Source organism: Triplophysa dalaica, chromosome 1, assembly GCF_015846415.1.
Source record: "Triplophysa dalaica isolate WHDGS20190420 chromosome 1, ASM1584641v1, whole genome shotgun sequence".
NCBI classification, from domain to species: Eukaryota; Metazoa; Chordata; class Actinopteri; order Cypriniformes; family Nemacheilidae; genus Triplophysa; species Triplophysa dalaica.
Window position 1 is genome coordinate 19,006,133 of NC_079542.1, and position 27,946 is coordinate 19,034,078.

General features: G+C 42.8%; 1 protein-coding gene across 21 annotated transcripts; it reads left to right on the forward strand.

The window, feature by feature from the left end:
* Positions 1-228: 228 nt before the first annotated feature.
* On the forward strand, positions 229-26,406 carry tle3b (TLE family member 3, transcriptional corepressor b). 21 transcript variants are annotated; one of them, XM_056751473.1, is made up of 22 exons: positions 229-703; positions 1,097-1,361; positions 2,010-2,110; positions 2,307-2,370; positions 3,742-3,786; positions 8,954-9,016; positions 9,191-9,295; positions 12,415-12,444; positions 14,522-14,723; positions 14,898-14,914; positions 17,258-17,380; positions 18,366-18,416; positions 18,501-18,653; positions 19,065-19,197; positions 19,300-19,472; positions 19,942-20,018; positions 20,150-20,399; positions 21,920-22,167; positions 23,339-23,486; positions 23,772-23,922; positions 24,164-24,240; positions 24,806-26,406. In XM_056751473.1, exons 2-22 carry the CDS (start codon positions 1,338-1,340, stop codon positions 24,911-24,913), a joined length of 2,343 nt encoding a protein of 780 aa, XP_056607451.1. In that variant the 5' UTR covers positions 229-703; positions 1,097-1,337; the 3' UTR covers positions 24,914-26,406. The 21 variants fall into 21 exon arrangements, with proteins under 21 accessions (XP_056607451.1, XP_056607867.1, XP_056607124.1 ...); XM_056751889.1 differs by having other exon boundaries at positions 230-703; positions 9,191-9,265; XM_056751146.1 differs by having other exon boundaries at positions 230-703; positions 14,519-14,723; positions 24,806-26,405.
* The last annotated feature ends 1,540 nt before the right edge of the window (positions 26,407-27,946 follow it).

Here is a 27,946-nt window from a genome sequence, read left to right on the forward strand (position 1 = left end):
TTTATTTTCGCGTTCCACGTCATACATAAGCTAATAAATCATTATTGCGTATTTCTTTGATTGAGCTCCACGTCCTTAGATTTCAGCTGGTAACTTAGCTACTTCGAACAGTTGCCGTTCGTGTTTGTCTTAAGGGGAAAGAAACCCATTTAAAGCCAAAATGGCGAACATGAGGTCACATTTTTATTGTCCAATCAGCACGCGCACAAAACGACGTGCCCCACGTGGGATACCGAGCTTGATTGGTCCGCTGTGGTAAACTCCTATTGGAGCTTTGATTGGCCGCGTTTGGTCGTTCTCGCGGTAGTTGAGCCCGCGTGTCAGTGGGCAGTCTGTGTGTGGTACTGCGAGTGCTGAAGATACTGGGCAACGCGTTTGTGCGTCTGGAAGCAAACTTTTCACCATCAAACCTTTAAATTAATCAAATAGGGTTTGGTGAACTAACCAACAACCGGATTTATACGAATTTCGAGCAACCAAGAAACGAGTCTTGACGATTTATAGCGGAGAAAAACGTCTTGAGGGCGATTCTAGGCGCTGCTCTTCTAGGGTTGGGATTGTACGTAGACCAGGCAGCCACGGATTCCAACCAGCGCCTAATACTGCTCGTATAAGGTCACGAGTGGAGGACTTTAACAATTGCTCCGTGCAAGGGATTACCGCTGTATTTACCGTCGCGCAAAGGATTTTATGGCGACAAAAGGTAACGCGGAAGATAACTTTCAAAAGAATCCACTTGAAATCTACACCATGAAACAATTTCTCCTTCCTGTTTTACAACTAGTCAAATATCTAGTTTATACGTTACTTTGACGTTCTACGTCACGTAGTGGCAATATTTTCGAACCCGAATCTATAATTGTTTCATTTATTTACGAATCGCTCCAAGTTCATAGGGAATCTGTTGTCTTTGTGTCTTATCTCACGTTTATGGCATTATTCAGTAATCATGTCGGGCTAAATGGCAAACAAATAGCATTCAGGTAATCTTGTTATTGCAAGAAGTCTCGCAAGCAGCTTGTTAGTCACAGCTCGCGGCGCAGATGACAAGAAGCAAATGTGTGACTGGCTCAACGCAACTATTCTGTGTTTACAGCACAAGCGCAGCTGAACGTTTGACTCTTATTGGAGATAATGAGCCAACGAGCTGGGTTTTTATCTCGCTCCTCGGCTGCGTGAAGGATATAGCGGTTAAGAAGTAGGAGAAACTCGCGTGGATCCGGCGGACGGACGGGGCTTTGTGTGTCCGTGCGCGCAGGGAGGGGTGACGGACGAGCTCGGATTACTGAAGAGCGCCACATCCCCTGGATCTTCACCTCAGAAAGGATACATTCAAGATGTATCCGCAGGGCCGGCATCCGGTGAGTAACGCATTTCACGTTGATACGTTGTATCTCTCTCTGTTGCGCTAGCGATGTGTACTTTCGTGTCGCGTAAAGCTTCTTTCGAGCGCTTTCGGAAATAGATGTTTTTTGATTGCCTGTTGTTTTGGTCCTCGAGAGGTGCTTGGTCTTATTTCGAAGTCAAGTAATTGTATGATAAAGACATCACAGAGGCGCATTGAGCGCTTGAGGGAGAAGAGGAGGGAATATCAGCTTTCAGTTTTTCTCTGGGGCTGTTTAGAGGCAGTGACCCGGCTGTGTCACGCGGACCGCGGCTGAGTGATGGAGGCTGTTCCCACCAGAGTCTCCAAACCACCGGCAGGCACAGCTCGAGGGAACGCCAGGGCACTTCTGTCAAACCGCAATTCGGCTCCGATGAAATATAATTTCCCTGAAAATCAGGAAGCATGAAATGTGTTATTGACACCAGCGCTTGTAGCCATGGCTTGTTCAGAAACACGGTGAAAGTAAAATTTGAGACCTGAGGACTATTGTTAAAGAATGCAGTGTAGTAACGCCTGCGAAGTGACAGTAAAAAACAAACGTCACTGGTTGGTGTGGAAGTGTATTGCAAAGTGCGTTTATGAATGTTATTTTTTGGCATACATTATTTGTATTCTTTTTTAGGCACCTCACCAGCCCGGGCAGCCAGGATTTAAATTCACAGTCGCAGAGTCTTGTGACAGGATTAAGGATGAATTCCAGTTCCTTCAAGCTCAGTACCACAGGTAAATACTGCTAATCTTTGTGAATGATACGTTTCACACCCTGTTTCACTACAGGAAAGGGTTTGATTATCTTAATTTGCCATGCGTGTCAGTAAGTCTATTGTGTATTTGACAACCAATAAGCAAGTATTGTAAATTGACTTTCAAGATCCATGAAAAGGCATTTGTTCAGTCTGACATGTTATCTTCCTTACAGTCTTAAAGTGGAGTATGACAAACTGGCCAATGAGAAGACTGAGATGCAGCGACACTATGTCATGGTAAGATCCATGAATTTACTTTTTATATTCCCTGAAAACATCAAAAGAGCACCATCCAGTTATCGGAGTTAATGTGTCGTTTCCACTATTACCCCTATTTATGATGTTATTTTGTTTGTGTTGATTGAACCGCAGGGTCAGTGTTGATTATGTGGGTTTTTCTATTTGTTGTTAAATGCCTGGAGGGGCGTTATGGGCAAGGTGTTATTGGTTGTTCTGAATGCGCACTGACCTGCAATGCTAAACGCGTCCTGAATCACATGATAGAATGACAGCCCAGCGTGACCTCAAAGTGTTTAACCTCACTTTAAAGTTATAGATCCAACATGAGACACATCAAAGCCTTGCACTAATCCGGTTTAGATTTCTTTAACCAATACCATTTTTGGTGATCACAGAATAAGGCAATAATGAAAGAGCCATGAAGTTCTGAAGAGGGACTTCAGCCAATTACACAGTAAACAGAACAAAGCATTTTACCCAATGAGAATGACTTTGTTTTTTCTTGAATTACACGAGATCCTGATGCAGCTGAAACATTATCAGCCTTCATGCTGATTGCAGTCTCATTCAATATTGACCTTCGTGTGCCATTCAGAAATTACACCAGTATTAGTGTGCATGCAGAATCGCTCTTTTAGGAAGTCCAGTGAGTGGAAACTGAATTCTATCAGGATATGATGTAACAGTGTACAGGTTGAACAATGTTAACTCGGCTCGTCTCTCTCTTATCTTATTTGAACACGCAGTAGGTAGTGACTCAACATGCCGGCACCTTTGTTAAATATTATTTTTCGGAGGAATGCTGAGTGGTAAAGGTTACTACCAGATAAACCAGGTGAAATACTCAGATATGCTCTGAGAAAAAGGCTTGTCTTCCTGATGTTAGGAAAATGTAATGTTTGCAGTAGTTTGTGGAGAGAATTAGTCTGAATGTTGTGTAGAAAACACAGATACCTAAGAGGGTAGTCTTTTCCCGCAAAACTAATTGTTTATATTGCAAAAGTGGATTTTATGAGGAGGTTAATAGAAGGATTTGAAGGATTTGGGGACGGTACAATCATTTGGATGTTTTTAAAATTTTGCCTGTGTTGTCTTTTAACAGCTATATGTTTACCGCTTCCACGAATAGTAATATGCTGAATAAATGCTGCTAAATAAATGTTGCCTGAAAGCGTCGTAAACATTGTATACTTCTCTAGTCAAACCATTATCTGAGTGTTTGCTTTGTATACACTTTTTCTGTGTACGCGCGTACTCCAGGAAATTTAGCTGAAAAACAAATTAGGTGCATGATAAATTGAGGTCTGAGATAGTTTACAGCATTGTTATTGCTTGTGTGCTAAATTCATTTCACATTTTCTCCTGCAGTACTACGAGATGTCCTATGGGCTGAACATTGAAATGCATAAACAGGTATGTGACAACATATTTATTTTACTGTGCATTGTTTGAACGTTGTTTTGACTACCTGCTTTTTGTCATGGTCTTTTGAAGCATTGCTGGTCTGTATTAGGTCTGCGCAGTGCTCTGTTGCATAATAGCCAACAAGTTCTTTACTGGTAGAACTGAAAACACAAGGTTTCTGCTTATCAAAAAATTTGATGCACAAAAATATCAGGGAAGAATTTGAGTAGAAAAAAAACTAATCATGCAATAAGTGAAATAAAATGGAATACAGTTGTCAGAGATGTGGTCTAGCGGTTAGTGTGCATGCTCTGAAATGTTGAGTCGTGGAGCTTGTGTGTGTTTGGGTTTAAATTTGGTGTGGTGTGAGACTTTTGGCTACTCCTGCATTTCCTGTCATCTCTATACTGTCCCCATAATACAAGTACAAGGTCAAAAGATGCATATATAGTATAACAGAACTAAACATGAAAGGAAAAGCAAGCAAGCAAGCAAGAAATGCAAGGCAAGATGCCAGGCCAGATAAAGCTCATTAGGTTAACTGTTTTCAGCAGGAAGTATTATTCATGCTCTTTAGTAACCAGTGTGAATGGTGTGCAGCACAAGCTCCTCTAATTGTCGTCGGCCCAAAAAACATGTTTCCACTGCAACCGATCGATTGTTTTGGTAACAATTTGAGGTTATGGAATTTATGCATTTTTAAACAAAGACAGACCAACATCCACCCCCATTTCTCCGTTATTTCTCTGGGTCTCTGTGTCATTAGCAGCCATATGATGTATAGTCATATGAACAGGGCTCAGTTTGAAGAGGCCCTTTATGGTTCTCACCCCGAGGCCTCGCAAGGTTAATGGTATCAGTGTGAGGGTGGTGAATTGGAACAGCATGTGCGATCCATCAGCCACTGCTAGATTGTGTGTGTGTCTGGGCCACATGTCTCTCTCCCCCCCCCTCTCTCTCTCTCTCCCCCCCCCCCCTCTCTCTCTCTCTCTCTCTCTCTCACAGACACTGCATTTTCTGAAAGGTTCTGTCAGGCACTTATCTCCAGCTGTGAGAAAGGCAGGGAAAATGAAAAGGAAGGGTAGGTGCAGGGGCTTTGCACAAACAGGTTAATCGACTGGCTTTTTTAGCGGAGGCTCTTTTGTTTATCAATAGAGCTCTGACTGAGTGGTCTCGGATGCATGAATTATTCATTGGAGCACGGACTCCCTGCTCTCTCTGCTGTTAGCGATGACAGCAGCCTGATAACACGCATGCTCTGCCCTTCACGTAGCGCTTTTGGCTTCAAAGGGAAGGGAGACAGGTGCCAGTTTTGTCATTCGACAATTTCTAGGATCCACCAGATTCCTAAAAACCGTTAAGTAACTGTTTCGTGTAAACACGCATGTTCGCGTGAGCTTGGAATGGTGCGATCAAGCTAGAGGGAGTGTTGGCGTTAATCCTGTGGTCTGTTCGAGCCTCGGGGCAGGATGGCGAATGTATGGTCGCTGGGGGAGGGGTCGTGGCACGGGGGGGGGGAGATAGTGGACGGCTGTGCTTGTCAATATAGCCCTTTAATTACTAGGTCTCAGTGCCACTGATTTGCTCTTCCTCTGGGTCTAACACAGTTCCCTCTGTCTCTTGCCTGTCTTCATTTTCTTCCTCATTTTGTCCTCAAGTGCTTGACTCTGAATGAATGCAGAACTAATGTGTGTGTGTGTGTGTGTTGTCATCGGCGTGGCTGTATTTGGTCAGTGCTTTGTGTGTGCACACACTAAGCCAGATTCATTAAGTGCAGCTCAGTCTGTGGCCTTAGAGGGTGAGAGAGAGAGCGGGAGGTAGAGACAGGCGGCAGGGAGGGAGCTTGTTCAGATGAATAATTTATTCAGGATTCCAGGAATTGTTTGCCAAGGTGATGATGGTCGATTTGATTCTGAGCCAAAGCAAACTGACTCGGAGCACACTGCAGTCTCTTCAGAAGTGTTTGTGTACATGCGAGTGAGATGTCTAGTGGTGACAAAACGCGCCCACATTATGGCTGGCCGGTGAATTCCTCCGAGACAGTTATGAGCTGCTTAAATCGAAGAATGCAGGCAGGGTTGTAATATATTCTCCTGCTTGGTGTATGGCCAGTTTGATACCATCAAATTTGCTTTATGCTGAATAAAGGTTTATATTCTTCAGAGCTCAAAACACACAGAATTAATGTGCACAGTGCAGTAAGCAGCTTACGGTGTTGTTGTGTTGGAAATGCAGTAATAGTTACTGTATGAAGTGTTTGGGTCACATCTGTCTCTCGGCTCTGTTCACTGAACCAGGTGGTAGTGTCTGTGCCCTTTGTGTTCGGCCTCAGCAGATGAATGCACAGAGAGACGCATACATCACTAAACGGTTCCAACAGGATTTGCTGTGCATAACCAGCATGGGGAAGACAGAGACACCCTGTACAGATGACTGCTGCTCAATGCAGCCTTTCAGCCTGAGGCGAGCCGAGGTTTAGAGGACCCTGTGTCAGGCAGCTGTGTGAACCCCACAGGGTGCTTTCGTTTGCGGGCGTTTAATCTCTGCAGATAGCGTCATCAAGAGTTTTAGTAAACATGCAAGTGTAAATTTAACTGTACAAATTTACTCTCTCACTCATCCAGGCTGTAATTGTTCACTGAATCACAGAGAGAGTGCAGCAGGATGCTTGTGTTTTTATTTGTCAGCATGTGACTCTTCTTCAGTGCGCAGTTGTTTCGCGGCATATTTAATCCTCATCAGTGTCTCCCTCCACTCAGCTCGTACCCACAGCAACAGGTAAATGGCTTCTGGCGTGCCATTGACAGGGCTGTGTGTGAGAGCTCTTCACACGCTGCTTGACAACACTAAGCACCTGGGATCGTGAAGCTGAGCAGAAGCCCTCGCTCTCTCTCTCTCTGCTCAAGAGCCTTGTTTTCAATCCCTGTGCTGTTTTTTTTTAACGGTGTGTGTGTGGGAGCAGTTGTGGAACTTAGCAGTACCACACTTCCCGTTTTCTTCCAGAAAACACACGGCACAGTAGCTTATGCTAAGGTTAGTGTATTTTGTAGTTTAGTTTGTGTGACGTGACACTGATTAAAGTTCTCTTGTGGCTCGGGGTGTGGTGCAGGTGTGTAGGCGAACATCACGAAAAGACGCAGAGAAAGTGGGGAAGTCGCATATTTTGCATAAAATAAATGAAGCCTGTTTTAAGGGCCATTAGGACTTTTTGCATCATGTCGTTTGGGAAGCCCTTTGTGACGTTATCAGTAAAGTACATTTCCGTCTAAATTTACATTAACCTAATGCAGATTTTTTGCTTTTAAAAAAATATTTGTCTTTTATTTCCTATTTATGACCTGAATGTCATGACAGGTTTAATGAGACTCATCCATGATTTGTGTTTTAGGGGTGTGTTTTGGTATTCTTGCCTAGAGGGACTTTCTAATGTGAATTGTTTTACATAAAGAAGCCTCACAACAGGAAGCCGTTTGCTCAAGCAGATGTTGTACAATGGTTGGACTAGCGTGCACCATTCAGCAGTGGACCAGTTAAGCTGAATAGCCATTTCTGATAATCACCATGCGATATCTCCTCTTTAGCCCGAGCCAAAGAACCCTGGTGGCTGTCCAGAGCGTTGGTGTTTCCCAATGTTCCCTAACACACACTTCAACCCACCCATGAAAGAGGATTCATTACTCCCCCTCCCCTGGCTGCCCCCTTTCATCCCGCATTAATTTGCCGAGTTGATCTGATCGACAGGCCGAAAATTCAATTTAATGACCTTCCCCTGTGCGCGTAATATGATTTTACTGCCTGTTATGGTCAAGCAGAGCTCCAATTTACATAATGATCCGAGGGAGAGATAGGGGCGGGCCGGTTGCTGTGGCAACCTTGGTGTTGCATACAGGAATGGGAGCACAGGGGAGGGGGGTGATGTGAAAACCTCGGCGTGTGTTTGTGTATGAGGGCAGTATTTTTATGCTTGTGTGCTTGGGAATATTTGTTGTTTGGTTAGATACTTACGGATTATTAAGTTTGTTTTGCGAAGGTGTGCTTGTGTTACTTGTGTGTGTTTACAAAGGCTGGGCTGCAAAAGAATTAATAGCTCAGTGACTCTGGAGGGGTGTGGAAAGGGCTTAGATCTTTTGTTCATGTCCCTAGAGACAGTTCATCACAGGTCAAAACACATCCACTCTCACCCTGTTCTAAACAGAGAACGAATCCATCAGAGTGCCGGGGTCAGCACCCTCCCAGAGGCACAGGGGTCACGCTGCCAAAAAGTGAACGGAATGTGGCTTGCGGTGAAAGAAAGAAAAATGTCTCTCCTCCCTCACCTGCTGGGCCATCTGCTCCAACCTATAATCAATTTGTTCACCGCCCCATACTTCCTTTTCCTCTTTCGCTCTCATTCTCTCTCTCTCCCCTCCCTCTTTCTTTTGCGTGCTCTCTCTCCTTTCCCTTTGTGCCTTTTCATCCTGAACCGTTAGCATAGCTCATGATGAAAAATAGCTCTTGGGTCTTGAGGTAGATATGAGTAATGCAGGAGAACCAGAGCACCCTGGCTGATTACCCTGTCTGTCTCTCCATATCAATAAACGTCATTCTGAATATTGCTGTAGGGCAATGGTTCCTCTCCCCTTGTGCTGCTGGAATGGGAGCATGGGGAAAAATGGTAATTGCACAGTATTGAAATCGTTAATCTCCCAGCACCAAATCAGCATTAGCATATTTCAGCATCTTAATGAAATAATCTGTCTGGGTAATGAGGGGGTGGTGGGTTTGAGGCCAGACACCCCCCCCATCCCATCTCTTGGCCAGATGGGCACCGCATGCTTTTTGCCCATCTTGGCCTGGCAGAGCTGTGAATTTGGCCGGATCTGTTTCAGTAGCGGTGTGCTGGAGCACGTTCTGGCGTTATGAGCTTCGTGCCATATCAGCGCTCCGAGCCTCTCGTTATGCACGGAATCAGACACATGGCAACATCCCTAAAAGCAGATGTTTCTCAAGTTTTTACTTCATTAATCAAGAGTTCTCCCATCATGCCTTATTCGGAAGCGCAGAGACTTGATTAGAACATTCAACAAAGTGAAAGTAACTTTGGCGTGTATAAACTCAAGCTATCAGGATTTAAATTCATTGGATTGATTGGCGATTTAATAACCATGCTTTGTGTTTGTCTCCCTTTCTGTTTCAGACCGAGATTTCCAAACGGCTAAATGCAATTCTTGCTCAAATCATGCCTTTCTTGTCACAAGAGGTAAATATTGACCACTTCATTTCAAAAACTATCAAAAAGGTTTGTTGTGCAGGCAGCTGTTGTTGTATTTTTAAGCGTTTTGAGTTGCAAATGACCTCTGAAACCTCACTAGCCCCAAGTAACACTGCTTGCCGGCTCATGTGTATTGATCTGTGTCTCTGCCTTTTCCTCAAGCACCAACAGCAGGTCGCACAGGCTGTTGAGCGTGCTAAGCAGGTGACAATGACAGAGTTGAATGCCATCATCGGGGTACGTGGACTTCCCAATCTGCCGCTCACCGTGTGTATACCCCTCTTTCTCCTTCATTTGACCAGGGCAAGGGACAAACCTGCACACGCACGCATCCCAGAGTACTAATGCTTTTATACATAAATTATGCATACATAAATAGCGATTGGCACAGTGAAACCTGGCATACAACCAAAAGGTGGGTTTCGGGTCAAAGGTGATATTTTAGTTGTTGATCTGCTTCTAACACTCATTCAGACCTATGTGTATCACCTCATGAGCTCTTAAACGGGAGAATACTTGATTGCCAGAGCTGTTCGTACGTGATCTGGGAGGAGATCAGGACTGTCAATTGCAGATTTGCCCCATGCCCTTCAAGGTCTTATTTTACTTTTTAAATTGTTATTGTTATGTGATGTTATATTTGCTTTTATGCCATTGTTTGCTTTCTTAGTATTTGCCGCTCGGATCATTTGAGTTCATTTATGCATGTAGTGTTTTTGTGTGTGTTTGTCACAGAGACTTGTGGAGAGAGACGTGTTTAGGCCTGTAAAGTTAAGCCATTGTTTTGATCACACAAGGGGAGAAGTCTAATTCTGTCAGGGTTGTCTGTCATTAGCCATGTTAAATGTTTTAAGTGTTTGTGTTAAAGGACTTTCCCACTGGCTCAGGCAACACGAAAAATTACACGTGTCAATGCCTTGAATTTCTAGTAGAGCGATAATTTTTTTGTGGCTTATAATCCAAACTTCTAATATAAAGCAGACATTTTTTTACCTGGAGAGTTTAGCCGACTGAAAAAAGGTAAAAAAAGAGGTGTCTTCTGCAGGAGGTTGTGAGTGTAGTTGGGCAGTAGTGTAGGGCAGTCGTAGCCAGATATTGGAATTCAATTAAGGCAAATGAGCCAAGATTCTGACCCCTGTTTTCAAGGTAATTGCTTCCTCCAATCCGGCTGAATGCAACTGTCGACGGGGCTCCATCTTTAAACCGCTAGCCATTCAGCAGGGCGGCTTGACAAGAAGTGGGGTGGAGGAGCAGTGCTTGTTGCTTTTACTCCCACATACACACACTTAGTAGTGTCACATGGTCATCATGATGGTTGATTAATAGATGTAGTCAGATGGACACAGGTATTAACACACACACACACACACGCAAGCTGAAAAAAAACAAGCTTTTATTTGTTGGATGGTGAGATGGCAGGAGATCAATTTGAATGCCCTGGTGGAGGAAGAGAGAGAGAGCGGAGAGGGAGGGGGTCATTCAAGATTCACTGTTAATCAGGAACCAGCAGTGTTTGTGAGCGAGCAAGCGTGTTTGAATAAGCAGGATGGTTGAGGAGAGGAAAGATTATTGAAAGAGAATCATTGTTAGAGGGAGTGATATCCACAGGGAGGGGCAGAGGCAAATCAATGGGTTATAAGGAGAGCGACATCCATTAAAGCTTTTGGTCTGCGGTACGACTGACTTGTCAGTGTGGTAGGGCTATGCATGTCTGTGGCTTTGGTCATAAGTTCACTACTTATGTTAATCATGCTGTAGTTGTGCCAAGACAAAAAAAAACATGCATATGACTTATTGACAAAGTGATGCATTCAAAAGATGAATTACACCTATAGTTGCAGATAGCTGAGGTAAATACTCAGATCTTTTTAAATCTTTCTTCTTGCTAGTCAAATAATGTTATTGAACAACTAGTTGACCCCTGTGACCCATTTCTAGCTTAAAGGGATAGTTCACCCAAAAATGAAAATTCTGTCATCGTTTACTCACCCTCTTGTCATTTCAAACCTATATGAGTAACTTTCTTCCGCAGAATGCAAAAGAACATATTTTGAAGGATGTTGTTAACCGGACAATGGTGGTACCCATTCACTTCAAATGTATGGTCAGAAATCCAATGTAAGTTAATGGATGCCGGTTAACAACATTCTTCAAAATATCTTCTTTTGTGTTATGCAGAAGAAAGTAAGTCACAAAGGTTTGAAATGACAAGAGTGGCAGAATCTTCATTTTGGGGTGAACTGTCACCTTTAAATTTAGTATAATCCAATCACCAGTGGTGACGAGACCTATTAGAGATGCATGTTAAATGGGTGTAGACGGTGGTCTGTCTTTGCTAACCACTTCTGATCATTTCATGCAAAATTCTAAATTTCCCCATGCTTTACTCATCCTCAAGGCATCATAAATGAATATGTATATATATTTATTTTTCTGGAAGAACAATGCATTCGTTGTTATAATCCCAAATTTAATTTTACTTCCGCGCAGTAGAATGGGAGTGTATGGTAGTTGACTTTTTGAAGGTTCAAAAAGTACATCCATCGATCAAAGAACGGCTCGACGCGGCTCTGTGGTCTTAACAAAGGTCTTCTGACACGAATCGATGCGTTTGTTTAAGAGAAATATCCATATTGACACACTATTACCGTTAATGTCTAGCTTCCGTTTTCCCACGGGCTGCGCGTGCACTGATGCTCTTTATCCCAAAAGTCAACTACCATCCACTCCCATTCTACCGCATGGAAGAAAATGATTCTTGGGATTATAACAACGACTGCATTGTTCTTCCAGAAGAAAATCATATTCATTTAGGATTCCTTGAGGGTAAGTAAAACATAGGAAAAAAATTATTCAGTATTGAAATATCCCCTTAAGCTTGACACTTATACAAAGTAGACACACTGTAGATTTATTTATCATAGTGATTTGTATTGAATGGTTCTCTTACGAAAACCAATATAAATGGTAGTGGATTTGTTTCATGTTGAACATTAGTGGTGGTGGTTTGCTGCTGGTTTCGTATGTGTTCTGACACAGAACACCAGATTCACTTTGCATACTCTTTCTGTACATTTGCATGTCCGATATCACACCACCAGCAGAATTGACCTCGGTCTGACTCGAAACATCTCTCAGAAAAATATAAAGCAATATTATCCCATTTATATTCTCCACTGCTATACTATTAGCTAAAGTGTTATTGGAAATCAATACATTGGTCTAGGAAGGTTAAAGGTGTCAAGGTCAGAAACACACATTTAATATTTTTATGTCCTAAGAGTTGCTTTGCATTCATATGTCTGTGTATTTGTAAAATAGTGATGTGTTTTTCAGAAATGAGTGAGTGTGTAATGACGCGCTCCTTTCTTTTCTCCCACCGGCAGCAACCTCATTCTGTATATCCTGCTCTGATGGTCAGTGCTAAATTCAGCCAGTGTGTGTGTGTGTGTGTGTGTGTGTGTGTGTGTGTGTGTATGTTGTTTTTGATTTTCTAAATGAAACCGAGAGCCTAAAATTATTTACATCCTAATGCATTTCAGTGTTTTACAGCGTGTAAATGCTGCATTATGCTTCTTTTTCTCGCTTAATTGGCCTTAAATGAGACCTGCTGAAATTAACAGTAACCAGATTCGTTAAATGTTTTTTGGGAATTCAATATATTTAACACAGACATATTAGTAATATAATAATAAGCATTGACAATTGCTGACATTGTAGAGCTAGTTTTAAGGGAAGGATTATAGCTGGCACTTCTATTTCAACAGTAACTCTAAGCTGTTTCCCCATCCTTATTAGTTTTGTTTTTCATCTGCTGGGATGCCAGCAGCACTTGAACCACCATCTGTTATATTAACCGGAAAGTTGTTTAAATCGATAATGAAGGTGTACCAGGTAGCACACTGAGCAGCAAGTTAACTTTAGTTACGGTATTTGACAGTTTGAAATGACAGCAGAAGTTTGGTTGAAAAATAATTTCCCGCAATCGTAGGATCGTATCGTAGGATTCTTTAATCTATGAGAGTTAGCCAAAAAATGGTAGGTAATTTGGTTACATTTCCACAGTGGTTGTGCAAGAGAAACTGGCGTGTTCGATTTCGAAGAAGATTAAAATCACAAAGTGCACCTGGGAAACACAAATTTATCTCTCGCTGTCTCTCTTTCTCTCAGAAGCAGAAACGCCTCTGTTGACAAAGCCCCTTAGTAATAAATAGCCAGTGTTTTGACACCCAGTTAATAACTTTTACATCAATGATAGCATAAGCATATGGTTCACTGTTTTCAGGGCGGTATGAAGGAATTGTGAGGTTGATCTGTGTAAGAAATCATTCCAGACAGAAATGTTTTGGCTAGGGATGCACCGATACCAGTACTGGTATCGGCCCGATACTAAGCTCATGTACTCGTACACGTAATGACATGTCGATACCATTGAACGATACCTCACGTGACGCACATAGCGGAAAACGCGGACTGAATCTAGGAATTCATGCATAAAAACAGAATCTGCACGCAATCGGGCAAATGTATTATTTCCCAACAAGAAATTGGTGCTGAACCGCTAACAGCTAACATAAAAGCTAACAAAATATTCAGATTCTGTTTAAAAATGTATTCTGTTGTTTTGTGTGACGGTGTGTAAAAGTGTGGTGAGGTTGCGTTTACTGAACCTGAAGACATTGTGCTTGTGACGTTTCAGAGCCAGAGTTTCACGGTACTAGGACATGAACACATAAACAAACACTATTGATGGCATCCCCATAAATTCGACCACAGAATATGTTGTTTACTTTAGCAAACTAAAGAAAATGTGCTAGTAAAATTGTGCTACTTTTCATAATTTTTTTAAACTTAATTTAAAAAAAGTACTTAAATTAAGGTACACCTAAAAAGAAAAGATTTTTTTTTACCAGTAAGATACTATTTTATTAACATAATTATACATTATACAGGCATCGGTTATAGGTATCGGCAAATACCAGAAAAAAATATAGGTACTCGTACTCAATCTTTAAAAAAATGGTATCTGTGCATCCCTTGTTTTGTGCTGTGAGCTTACTCTAGACAATACCATTCATTGAACTGCACTAATCCTGTGTGGAGTGTGTTTGTGTGTGTACATACTAACTCATTTAACAAGTTTACAGTATCAGAAAATCTAAGTTTCTGTTTTGCCTTTTGATTGTGTAAGAACTGTGTTTTGCCTCCATCATAACAGAAAGTTACATGTAGTTTTAAAGAGCATTGCATATGATTAGAAATCAGCAGCGTGTGTCAGAGTGGCTGTTCCCACTGAGATCAAGGAGGACATGTGCTTGTGAAGAGTGTCTTGCTTTGATCCAGCCACTAATGGAGGTGTTAGTTTGCTAACGTTACTTCCTTTCTGCGCAGCCTGCGAGGGAGGTGCTTAACCAAGCACCTTCATTCACTGTTTGCTGTCTTTGTGTCTTTTCCATCTGTCCCACTTGATTTATGTGTGTGTGTTTACAGCAGCAGCAACTTCAGGCTCAGCACCTTTCTCATGCTGCCCACGGACCCCCGGTCCAGCTGCCCCCTCACCCCTCGGGGCTGCAGCCCCCTGGCATTCCTCCGGTCTCTGGCTCGGGGTCCGGTCTGCTGGCACTCGGGGCTCTGGGTAGCCAGGCACATCTGCCGGTCAAGGATGAGAAGAACCACCATGACCTGGAGCACAGAGGTAACAGACACACGTAGACACTTCAATGTCCTGAAGCTTGGAGTATTTCAGCGCAAATGTCTATGGTCACAGAAAACAGTATGCAAATGCCTTGGTAAGAAAATCAATGTAAATACTGACTTGTTTTTCTTTCTCTGTTCTTCCATCAACATCGTCGTTCTCCCTCGGATAAAGAACGGGAATCTAGCACGGTAAGTTCTGCCAGTTTCTGATTCCGAGTCTGTTTGACTTTGTCTCATAAATCCTGACATTTGAGGAAGAGGGAACGGAGTTGCACGTTAACGCCGTGAGGAGAGCAGAGTGGGCAGAATTAGAGCAGGCTAAGCCTTAAAAAAATAATGAAAAGAGAAAGTGGCCTGGTGTATAATCCTACTTTTAATCCAGGTAAAAAATGCACAAAGCGCAGGCCAGGGATTAGCGCGCTATAATTTCATCACAATTAAAAAAGACTTGGACTCTATTATCTTAAGGGATTTGTTCTTACCCACTCGTCATGTCTGCAGCTCCTGGCTCAGATAAATATGACTCATTTCAATCTTATCTCATTCCCTCCTCCCGTGTTCGCCCTTCTATTTGTAAACTGCTCTTTCACTCTTTCCTTTGGCTCTTTGTGTCTTTAGCTCTGTCTGTCCCTCTGCGCATATCTCTCGCTGTGTTTATTTGTGGTTTTCACATAGCCACTTAAAGCTTCTGTCTCCCAAATGCTGGATTGGCCTATTTTGCCTGTTAAACTAGATATGCAGAAAGATTTGACTTGGCAATAGGCTTTGTGTGTGTGTGTGTTGAATGGGCAGCAATGTGAATGGGAGCAGTCATGCCTGCAGAAATCAGACTCTGCTGCTGATTAGTGCTTAGTGCAGCGGCGGCCATCCTGCTCTCTGCCTGCCAGGACTTCCTGTTGTCACGGGTCATCTGATAGCACTGCTCTGACTTTGCTTATTGAGTCACGTTAAGCCCGTCTTAAAAGGTCAGCCTATTAAACCCACTGCAGAGCAGCTGAGACACACACACCCAAACACACTCTCTCTCCTCTGTCGGGCTGACAGAGCAGTCTAGGTCTATTTATTACTTTTGGATTAGCAAAAGGGAGGAAAAGAGAATTAGAAGTGGACTACTTACTGCTGACAAAGGCAACACTGAGATTGTTGTACAGCATTTGTCAGAGGGGTTTAAGCGGCTGGGATTCCTTAGTTCCTTCTGCCTCGAGTTCACTTCATTTTGGCATGTGCACCACCATCCTCCTTTTCAACTGTCTTTCTTTCTCTGACTGACAAACCTCTATTCATCCAGAAAGAGTAAAGAGTGTGCCCTTGGCACTGAGCTCATGCCCTGGCAGTGCCACACTGTCTGGACCGGAGTTGATGCCCGTCAGCCCAGCCAGCACAGAGGGTGTGCAAGTCGGCCAATGCCACTCACAATGCATTCTGGGCAACATGGCTGTAGCTTCTCCCTTCCTTTTTTCCTCCTCTTTGCTGTCTTCTTTTCTGCCATCATGACATGTCTGTCCGTGTTGCTGTTACTTTCTGCTGCCGTACCTCAACAAGGTCTCTCACTCAAAGTCCATACTTTCCCTCCTGTTTGCGGTGAAACCCACCAAGTACAATAAAGGCAGTGGGTGGTTTTGGCAGAGGGCCGAAGAAAAAAAGAGACATGGACATACACACTCTCTCGGAGACTGCAACGGCATCTGTTCAGGCCCACTAGTCATGGAGAAAAGGGTGGCTGTTCGCTGTGTTTTACTTGGGTGTGTGCGGGAGGGTAAAAAAACAGACCATCGTCTGGCTTGGTTAACTCTCGGGGTGCAGAACTGCTTATTCTGGTCTGGTGTTTGCGCTTCCATGTCTTATTCTCTCTCTAGGTTGCAGGGGGATCGGTTTTCTCCTGACCCGGCACTCCAGTTTGGTCCATTTGTGTTGTGTAATGCTGTGTGCAGTTTGCCCAGGGCTGCGGGGTTAGACCATACTGTTTGAAGTATAGTGTGGTCAGGCCGGTTTAGAAGCCTCGCTCTTCGGGGATAGTTTGCTCAGCTGTCCCGACTGCTTTGCTTCATGGGGCCTAGGCTTGCTTGCTTGGCAGGCTCAAGCTCGCTCTCCTTCATGCCAGGGAGATCTGGGTGATCTAACAGGGCCTGAGGCTTAACCCTCTCGCCACTCAGTGTTTACATTGTACAAGGAGGAATTTACACACGCGGCTTACTCAAAGCCATCAGTGGCCCAGTGTCGCCTCTGATATTTGTATTTGCGCTGTTGAGAGTTCAGGCCATCGTGAGCATAGTTGGCGGTCTGCGGCTAAACTCTTGAGTGTTTGTTATGCAAAATAAACTAGTCAGGAATATTCTCCTTTCATATGAAGTGTAAACAAATAATTTTTATTTGAGCTGGAGGCATTATTGAAAGCGAATGGAAAGGCATTAGTAGTTTAAATGTAACACCGTTTTCAAGGGGACGTTAGGCATTGTGTTGTCAGCAGGTGCACAGTGAAAATGTTTTTTTTTTGTGAATTGTGCTGATCAACTTGTTTTATATTTGTCTCAGCAGAATAATTCAGTATCGCCATCAGACAGCTTGAGGACCAGTGAGAAACACAGAAGTTCATCCGACTACAGTCTGGACTCAAAGAAACGCAGAGTGGAGGAGAAAGATAACATGAGTCGATATGTAAGATCCTATTTGACATCTTAAAGGGATAGTTCACCCAAAAAATCAACTGTCTTTTACTGTCTTTATCAAAAATGTCTTTATTTCCTCACCTTCATGTTCTTCCAAATCGGTATACATTTCTTTGTTCTGATAAACACAAGGGGCCCTATTTTAACAGATCTCACTAACCCGCAGAGCATCTCCGGACAAACCGAATATTTATATTTATGCACACAATAATGATCCATTACATTTGAATCCTTTAATTGTTCATATTTAAAATGTTGGTGTGCTGCTGCACATCCTGCGTGTATAAAAAGCAGATTGTGTTTGTGTTGAACACCTGCCTATAGGCGCATATTGCTAAAGCGCTTTTTAAATAACAAAACAAATATTGCGCCATTTGACTTTAGATCAGTCTGTCAATATCGCAGTCCATTTCAGCTGCCTCAAAATAGCAACGCACCAGCAGTGCACCTGAACACACCTCGGTTTTAGACCAGCAGGCCCATGGGTGCACAAATGAGCGCAAGTGCATTTTCTATTAAACAACGTGGCCAGGACGTGAAAATAACTGCGTTGGGCTGAAACTAGTCAAATACACTTGCGTCGCACTTGGCACCTGGTGTACGATAGGCCCAGAGAAAGACATTTTGGAAGAATGCTTGGAACCAAACAGGTCTTGGCCACCATTAACTACCTTTGTATGGAAAAAAATTATATTGAAAACAAAGATATTTTAAAGAATGTAGGAAAGCTAAAAGCTCTGGGGCACTTATGACTACAATTGTAATTTTCCCTTCTATCGTAGTCATTGGGGGTCCAAGAACTGTTTGGTTACAAGCATTCTTCCAAAGATCTTTTTCTGTTGAGTGAGTAATTCATGACATAATTTTCATTTTTGGGTGAACTATTCGTTTAAAAAAAATACTATATTTATAACATTAAAACGCCCTTCCAGACATAGTCTCGGATCAGTCAAGTCTTTATTTCTATGTTTTAGGACAGTGATGGTGACAAAAGTGACGACCTAGTTGTGGACGTGTCTAATGAGGCAAGTAACGTGTCCTTCGCTCATTTTTAACAAGAGAACAGCTGTTCCTATGTGTATGACTGACATTTCTCTTGGGATCTGTAGGATCCGGCCACCCCAAGGGTCAGCCCATCTCACTCCCCTCCTGAGAACGGACTCGATAAGGCCAGAGCACAGAAGAAAGATGCGCCCAACAGCCCTGCCTCTGTGGCCTCCTCTGGCAGCACCCCCTCGTCTAAAGTGAAGGACCACCCACACGTAAGACCAGCATGAGCATTGGATACGTGTTTGTGGTTTAAAGTCACCGAACGTTTGCAGACCTCCTTCCTCAGCAGCTTTATAAATGTAAATAAATGTAGTTGAAGCGTAACATGAATACATCAGCTACTGTCAGACAAACGGCAGCTTGATTCCTTGCCTGGCGAATATCTCAATGTGCTTAGCGAGCCTCAGTAGGGAGGAGACGAAAAGGGAAGTCGGAGTGATTAAAGATGAGTGAGAGGATGAGGTCTCTGGAAAGGTTCGGTCTGAAGTTTAGCTTTATCCTCCTAAGCTATAATGAGCTGCCAGTGTTTGACTGGATTAGCGCGAGGGAGCTCTGTGGATTTGAGCATTTGTGATATGTAGCTTTAGTTCTGTTAATTCCATCTCCATCTCTTCATCACACAGAACGACAAGTCCTCCACCCCAGGTTTGAAGTCCAACACCCCCACCCCACGCAACGATGCTCCCACCCCAGGAACCAGCAACACCCCTGGGCTCAGGCCCATACCTGGCAAGCCCCCTGGCATGGAAGCACTGGGTAAGGATGTATGCACACACTGTGCATTTACATCATTAAATTACCCCTAGTTGTGTGTTTGTGCAGTCGTGGCTTTTCAACATCTTCTCTACACCTTCCCAGCAGCACCTGCACTGCGTACACCATTGTCAATTGCGCCACCATATGGGTCTCCGTTCGCCATGATGGGGCACCACCCAGAGATGAATGGCTCATTGACCAGTCCAGGGGTTTATCCAGGACTGCACATGACGGCCGCAGCTGCTGCTGCTGTTGCCTATGGACGCTCATCTATGGTAAGATTCATGTTTTATGTTCTGTGTTTGTGTAAACTTTCCTACATATATGCATTATCGCGTTTCTTTCCTTCTATAGTGTCTCGCATGCGCACATTTCCCAACCCTCCCCTTTAATCATCCAACACATCCTTTGACAGCTTCATAACTCATGCAAGCTTAGCATGCGTTCTGTGTTAAGGATAGCATTTTGGTTAAATATTACGTTTGAATTTGTACTGCATTTGTTCTTCATCTTTGTGTCTGCGCTGTAGGCATGGGAAGAAGCACAGTTGTCTGGGGATCTCTAATAAAAGGTTGAGGGGAGAGATAAAGCATTAGTGAACAGGCGCTTAACTAGAATGTTAAAGAATATTACACAGGCTGATAAAGGAAATTAAAACATCAAATCAGTTTTTGGTTTGAGTTTGAGAGCCCTCGGAAGCTTTTGGGTCTTTTATGCTAAGATGTTTCCTTGTGTATGTTGCAGGCGGGCTTTGATCCTCATCCTCACATGCGTGCTCCTGGTCTGCCAGGAAGTCTGACCTCTATACCAGGAGGGAAACCGTGAGTCCTGTTATTAAACTATAAATATACTGTAATTTAAAAAAAATAAGAATTAATGTAATTGATGGAATTTGTCGGTTTAATAGTGAAACTAAACAAGAATGTCTCATTTTTTGTGTTCTGATAAATAGGGCCTACTCCTTCCATGTCAGTGCGGACGGCCAAATGCAGCCAGTACCTTTTCCTCCAGATGCTCTGATTGGACCAGGCATACCTCGTCACGCCCGCCAGATCAACACGCTCAGCCATGGCGAGGTGGTGTGCGCTGTTACCATCAGCAACCCCACGCGGCACGTCTACACCGGTGGCAAGGGCTGTGTGAAGATCTGGGATATCAGTCAGCCAGGCAGCAAGAGTCCTGTGTCGCAGCTCGATTGTCTGGTAAAATCAATCTGAAGTGCTTTCTTCATTTTGTTTTGTGAAATGTTTATATTTTAATCTTTCCTCATTTTAAATTTTCAACACAATAATGAACCATTCGACATGCAATGTGTAGTTACTCGAGGAAAGGATACCATGGCTCCCACCCCCTCCACTTTCTGTTACTCTTTATTTTGATGTCCTTTCTTTCGCTCCGTAGTGCAAAAAAGCTCTGTGTATTTGACGAGCTGTTATTCAGCCATTATAAAGTGATTTAATTTGTCTGAAAGCCTGCAGTTATTGATCTCCCTCAGGAACGGATCTAGAATTCTCTTGCTAATTTGAAAATGTGCATCATCCCGGTGCTGCAACTAAAAACCCTTAAAAGCTTTTCCCTCCCCACTTACCGCTCTGAGCCCTCTTATCGGCCGCCGCTCCTACTCTATTAACCTTCATAAACACAGGTTAGACAGGATTTAGAGAGCCAGAGCAAATAAGAGTGCTGAATGGCTGCTTTTCAGCTGTGTCGTTTTGATCGGTTCACCTCTTTAGACTGATTGTTAAGAACTTGCGTGTAAAGTAGTAAATATTCTAGTGTAATGAATATAATAGTGAAATAGTTCTTAGGAAATAACATGTAAATGATACATTTGATACCTGCACAGTTGGTTATATATAGGGTTGGGTATCGAGAACCGGTTCCAAATTAAAAAGAATCGGGGATTCGATAGGGCGTGTGCATTTCGGTTCCGTTTATCGATTCCTGACCTTTAAATCACTCGTTAACGGCAGTGAGCATTTTACCGTTATATCTGTCTGTCTGGACCTGAGAACAAGGACTTTATCTCATTACAGACATGCGCAGTTCAGTAACATCAGGCATCGCCACTATGAACGCAGCAAAGGTTAAAAAGTTTGGTTAAACTTTGTGAAAAAAGATGATAGCATTGCCACATGCAATACGTGTGGTAAAGATATTTCTTAAAATGGGGGATGTACCTCTTATATGATGAAATGCGTCATTAATCTGAAGAAATGCACAGTGTGTAAGTCTCTCAGCCTCGAGTCCTCCTGCTACAAGGCACCAGATAACTTGCAGCTATTAGCAGTGTCTCACACTGAGGTACAAAATACAGATAGAGATGAAAAGGCAATCCCTTTTGTTTAAATTGCTTTATTTTTTTTAAATGTGACCCCAATTAAATACAACCGGGAAGCTACAGGACAACACGCTGTTGTTTATTTTAAATGATATTATTTTGAATTATAGATTCAATCACAATACACAATACAAAATTCAATACAGCCTACTGTTTAAAGCCTAAATTTGGCAAGAATAAAAGGTAAAAACTGTTTTCTTTAAGTATTTACTTTTTTTTCTCTCCCAAAAAAATATTTGAATCGGAACAGAGAATCGATAAGAACCGGATTCGATAAGCAGAATCGGAAACGGAATCGCTAAAATTAAACCATACCAGCCCTAGTTATATATGCTTGTTGCCCTGGCTATTTGTCTAAAATGCCACTTTCTCCGTTTTTAGAACAGGGATAACTACATCCGGTCCTGTAAATTGCTTCCTGATGGCCGGACTCTGATCGTCGGAGGAGAAGCCAGCACTCTTACCATATGGGATCTGGCCTCACAAACACCTCGTATCAAAGCCGAGCTCACCTCTTCAGCTCCGGCCTGCTACGCCTTGGCGATCAGCCCCGACGCCAAAGTCTGCTTCTCCTGCTGCAGTGATGGAAATATTGCTGTCTGGGACCTCCATAACCAAACCCTTGTCAGGTAGGAACCAGACCTGAGAATACTGTGTGAAATAGTAGCTCTTTGTATATATAAATACTAGTGGTGGGCATAGATTAATTTTTTTAATCTAGATTAATCTAGATTAATCTAGATTAAAATGGCTCATTTGAATTCTGCCGAAGGCATTCAGAATATGTGTGCTACCCAAATAATGACTAAAAGTAAGTCTTTGAGAACGGGTTTCTCAAGCCAGGTGGCGCATTAGACCAGGGGCTCATCTCCTGTTTCCAAAATGCATCACAAACTGCTTGAGAAAGCTGTTCTACTATGATAATTGGTGATGAAAATTAAATAATGTTCAATAAGATGAACTTGTGTTTACTTCCGCATTAGCTAAGGGATGATTTCCGTTTAGGTGGTACTTGAGACTGGAAGAGCTCCTACAGTACACTAACATTTAGTCATTTAGCAGACGCTTTTATCCAAAGCGATTTACAAAGAGTGAGGGAGCAACAAGCGATATGTCATACAGGAGCCATAATACATTAGATCTCAATACAAAGTTACTGGTTTCAACTAAAGCTAGACCACTACCTGTTGAGAGAAAGTGTTTTTTTTTAAACCAATTCCGCATTGCACAAGGTGCAAACAACGTTAGTCTTGTCGATGTTTCTATTGGGAAGCTTCTTAAAAATTAATATTCCCTGAAGCAAACCCGGCGGCTTCATAGCATGTTAGCACGTCACGTTTGATGTGGTGATTTCACAGTAACGTTATGTTGTGTTCAGACCAAACGCGAATGGCGCCTCAAGCGCGAGTGATTTATATGCTAATGCAAAGAGCCAATAGACCTACTTGCTGCGCGAATCGCGCGAATGAAGCCCTGGTTATGAGATGATGAGGCTGCGCTAAGGACGCGAATGAAGCCCTGGTTATGAGATGATGAGGCTGCTTCCGCGAATGACGCGAATCACGCGAGTTGAAAAATCTCGTTCTCGCCCCGTACAGTGCAGTTAAGCTGGTATACATCCGCGCTAAAATATCAAGGTGAAAGTCATCATAGCTTGCGTAGTATAGACCCAGCTCCCAACCCAACTTTGAGAATAGATTAACGGCGACATTTTTTTTAACGCGCGATAATAGTCTCAACCGTTAACGGCCCACCACTAATAAATACATTAACAAACAACATCCTGTGCTTATGCTGTAGGCAGTTCCAGGGACACACAGATGGGGCAAGTTGTATAGATATTTCCCACGATGGCACCAAACTTTGGACAGGTGGTCTGGACAACACAGTTCGATCCTGGGATCTGAGAGAGGGACGACAGCTCCAGCAGCATGACTTCACTTCTCAGGTGATTGTCATACATACATAGACTTAAATACTGTGAATTCTTTTAACCAGCTGGTGTAGCTACATGATAGTACTTTGTAAGTGTAAAATTATACCCATCAGCTGTAATAATAAATTGAATTTTAAAAATGCTTGTTTCTTGCTAAGGCTTCAGTGTTTTAGACCTAGCAACCAGCAACAACACTTAAAAAACATTGTAGCAACATTTTTTCAAAGCTCAAGCTACCATATAATATATGTGAAGTTCTGAGATGTTTTTTTTTGTCTGTGCTTTCCTCTGATGCAGATCTTCTCTCTGGGCTATTGTCCAACGGGCGAGTGGTTGGCTGTGGGAATGGAGAGCAGTAATGTAGAGGTGCTTCATCACACCAAGCCAGACAAGTACCAGCTGCACCTGCACGAGAGCTGCGTCCTCTCCCTCAAATTTGCCTACTGTGGTAAGATACTGTTAGCTCGTGTGACGTGCACACATCTTGAGAAATGTTCAACTTGACATGGAAAATCGTTTTTGGTTTTCCATTTTTAGCACAGCCTGGTTGCACTTTGTTCCACCCCCCTCCTCCCTCTTAATGGCCCTCTCTGCTTCCAAATAAGTCCGTGCTGTAGTGATTCAAATCATTTAGATCAACCTTGACTCTGTACCCATTAGTGCACGTGTGTTTGTTCCATTTCCTAAAGGTAAATGGTTTGTGAGCACTGGGAAGGACAATCTCTTGAATGCCTGGAGGACTCCCTATGGTGCCAGCATTTTCCAGGTATGTCAATCAATACCTTGTTCCCTCTTGCTACAGAGGTGCTGTGAAAGGCTACAGACAAGCAGTTTAACAGGGATTGCTGGTCTCTGGTGTGAGCGTCGTAGAGATTATGCAGGTTTTTAATGGGAAGGTTGTGATGCGGACTTTGAGAGATGGCTTTCATTTTAGTTGATGAGATGCAGCTGAGCTGAAAATTGTTTATTAGAATGCAAAATTCTGCACAACTGCCATTTTCTTAAACATGCTACAATCGACTACTTTTTCATTATCTCTAATCAAAATAATACATCATTTAAAAAATACTGTTATGTCTTCCCATTTCCAATTTCAACTTTTCATTAAATCACCCCCATTTTCCAGCTATGAAATAATTTTATACTGTATGTGTGTACTACTTGTATGTAGCAAACTATCTCCTTCTGCAAATAATGCACTCCCCGTCTGCACCACTCACATGCTCTGTCATTCAGGGCTTTGTGTAACTCTTGAGATGTTTATAAGACATTGATGTTGACAAGTTGCTATGTAGTTTATGATGTCATTTTTCCTGTCGCTCCCTCCGCAGTCAAAAGAGTCGTCATCCGTCTTGAGCTGTGACATCTCGGCTGATGATAAATACATCGTGACAGGGTCTGGAGACAAGAAGGCCACTGTTTATGAAGTGATCTACTAAATTTACACCTCTTGACTGTTGCTTCAACAACCCGCGAATGGAGCTATTGATCAGGCCTGACTTTGAATGGATACAATAGGACACTCCTTCACCTTTTTCTGAAAGATATCGACAGTAGGAACCCAGGTTGGAAAATTGATTGGTCCACTCAGGATCAATACAAGATGTTTTTTAAGCACCCCTGGATTCTTACAGCATGGAGCTGTCCTCTACTGATCAAACTGGAAAAACTATCCTAAGGACTCCCTGACAGCACTAATATAGTAAATATTGTCATGACTTTGCTTTCAGTGTCCTCATGGGATTGTGTGTGCCTATTCCTTCTGTAGTATTTTTTTTCTTTTATCTTTTCACCTTTTAACACAAAGAGAACGATCTGTGATGTAATATGAAGCAGTGCTTCAATTTTAGCCTCCTGCTCCTTGGACAATTTGTTAAAAAGTGTATATATGGAGTAATAAAGACGTTTTATAAATATATATAATTATATATATTTCCATGTCCTGATATACTTGTGATGGGTTTCTTTGTCCTTAATGCTTGATGAATGTAGGTTAGGACACTTTTTTTTCTTTTCAATTTTGAAAGCACACCCTCTGGGCTGGCTATTTGCTAACAGTGGCTAACTCTTGTGGGAAAACCACCGTTTGGGAATAATTTTAAGAGACTTTGTCTTCATTTTTTTTTCGATTACTTTTGGTTTCTAGTCTATGTGCTGTTAATGGAAATGGGATCACGTCCTGCGGAGGTCCGAACCAATGGATCGCTGCAAGAAAACAGCCCAGAAGAGAGTGAGAGTCGTTTGTAAATTGAAAGGGATATAAACTCTGAGGATGACTAACTTTACTTCTTGTCTGTGCCCTTGTGTGGCGTCTTGTTGGAAAGAGGAACTCGGATAAAGAAGTGTGATTGTAACATGCTGAGTTTGCATGTATTGTACGCTGCGATGAGTAACTTGCCAGCTTCTCCCGTAAGCGGCCCTGCTATAGTTTTCTGCTGATCAAGCGGGATATGACTCGCCCCGATGACTGACAGCTTAATTCTGCTGTGAAGAGCCCCGCCCTAATGAGCCTGCAGCCTTGTTTTTGACTTTGTCGCAGATTTATGTAAACCTTTTTCATGAGGGGGTCAACTCTGGGTTTGTTTCTGTACGTTGAGCCAGTTTTCTAATGAATATATTCTTGGCCTGCACTTGACTTTGGTGATGTGGAGGCACAGTGTGAAATCACGTACGTGTGAGGCAGAAGAAAGCGGATTTTAAACCCGATCACATTAAATGTAGACTATTTGAGTGGGCCCTGCAGATATCTGCCTCGTGGAGCCGCTGAAGAACCCGTGTTACAGTGAACTTAAAAACAATAAAAATCCGGACCCACCTGCCTTTCACATCCTCTCAACTTCACACCAAAGTATGTAGCAAACTGTGTCCGCACTGATCATGTACAGTTGTTAATAATTCAATAAACTGTTTTTGTACAAAAATGTCTCGTACAATCGCTGAATGTGTGAATGAGTATATTTTGATGTTTGTGGCACTTCACAGGGTAATTGTGGCTGAGTGTTTGTTAGTATAGAGATTAGTACATGAAAACCGGAGATGTCAGGTAGATCTTCCCATTTTGTGTTAAGCTTCTGAAAGGCTAAAGGAAGAGTTGAGACATGAAATTGTGTGTGTGAGCGAGCGAGAGAGAGAGAGAGAGACTGTTCCTGCTTTCTTGGCTCTCTCTTATAACCGCAGAGCCATCTGACTCCTACGCCTTGCGGTCTCCCAAGCAGAGCTGGCGGCACACAACACACCCTTTTGATTTCCTCACCCAAGCTGGATTGTTGGCCATGGTGTTTGTGTTGATTGATTTGTTCTGGCGGTTGAGCTGGTGTCATTAAGATGTGATTTAGGCATGTCTCTCTCACCTACTCCTGCGTTCTGATGATGGAGATGCAAAAAGTTCCAACCAGGAGTCGAACATCTGCCCTGAAGCGTTCATTTACAAATGAAATGACTGTAAATGCCTTTACACAATAGCTTGTGGGTAATTGTATGATGGTCTTTAAACGGTATTGATTATTTAGTCATGAATACACTACAATATCATGCATATGGTTCTTAAAGCATGCATGAAATTTGGGTAATCCAACTTCTTCCTGTCATGCGGAGTTAAAGGGATACGCCCATTATTTCAAACCTATGACTTTCTTCTGCAGAACACAAAGAATATTGGTAACTGAACAACGGCAGTACCCGTGCACTTCTATCGTACAAACACAGAATTTTTTATAACTGTACAGCATAAGATAAAAGCTGCTAAGCGTCCAAAAGCAAAACCAGAGTAGCTATGAACTTACAGGGGTCAAGATGAGACGTTCTCTGGTTTCACTCACAGGCAGCTTTTCAACAAATTTTCACCATGGCGTGTTTACAGTCTGTACTGCTGATGTGAAAGCTTCACTCTGAATACCCAGAGCAGAATGTACTGCTGCAGGAGGAGCGTCTGCAGCAGATTTCATGATTCAGCTCTGGATTGCTGTACCAGCCTGTTAAATGAGCCGTGTGCTTTATGAATTACCATAGCGGCGAACAGATCAAATGAGACTTATTGATTTGCACTAATCTCCCCAGATTTCTATTGTCTGCCTCAGAGCAAACGTTAACAGACTGACCCCCTCCATTTCCCTTCTTAGCCGAGTCAGGTGTCTGCATTACCCGCCCTGCGCAGAGGACTTCAGACCCCTTTTTAGAACATCAATACCAGAGCTAATTCAATTTCAGTGGATACTTCACTCTTTAAGCACTACCGTCTAGTGCTTGTGACCTTCTCTTCCTTGTTCTGTTTCCTCCCGCAGTCGCTGCCAAAAAACGCACCTTTCTTAGCTGGAAGCCCCGAGTTTGTTGTTGTCCTCAGAAGAAGTGCTTCTGAGAATGAAGAAGTAGAGATACACTCCAAATCCCAACACGCTGATTTTCCCGCAGGCTCTCGTTCCTCTCTCGTCTCTTTCATTTCATTTCTCTCTGATGTGAAAAAGCTGTACAGTACA

Excerpts from the sequence above, each read along its gene's own strand:
- tle3b (XM_056751221.1), top strand. The coding sequence starts at position 1,338 with ATGTATCCGCAGGGCCGGCATCCG. Across the intron at positions 12,445-14,518 it reads CTGTATATCCTGCTCTGATG|CAGCAGCAACTTCAGGCTCA; the intron begins GTCAGTGCTAAA and ends GTGTGTTTACAG. Across the intron at positions 23,487-23,771 it reads AGCATGACTTCACTTCTCAG|ATCTTCTCTCTGGGCTATTG; the intron begins GTGATTGTCATA and ends CCTCTGATGCAG.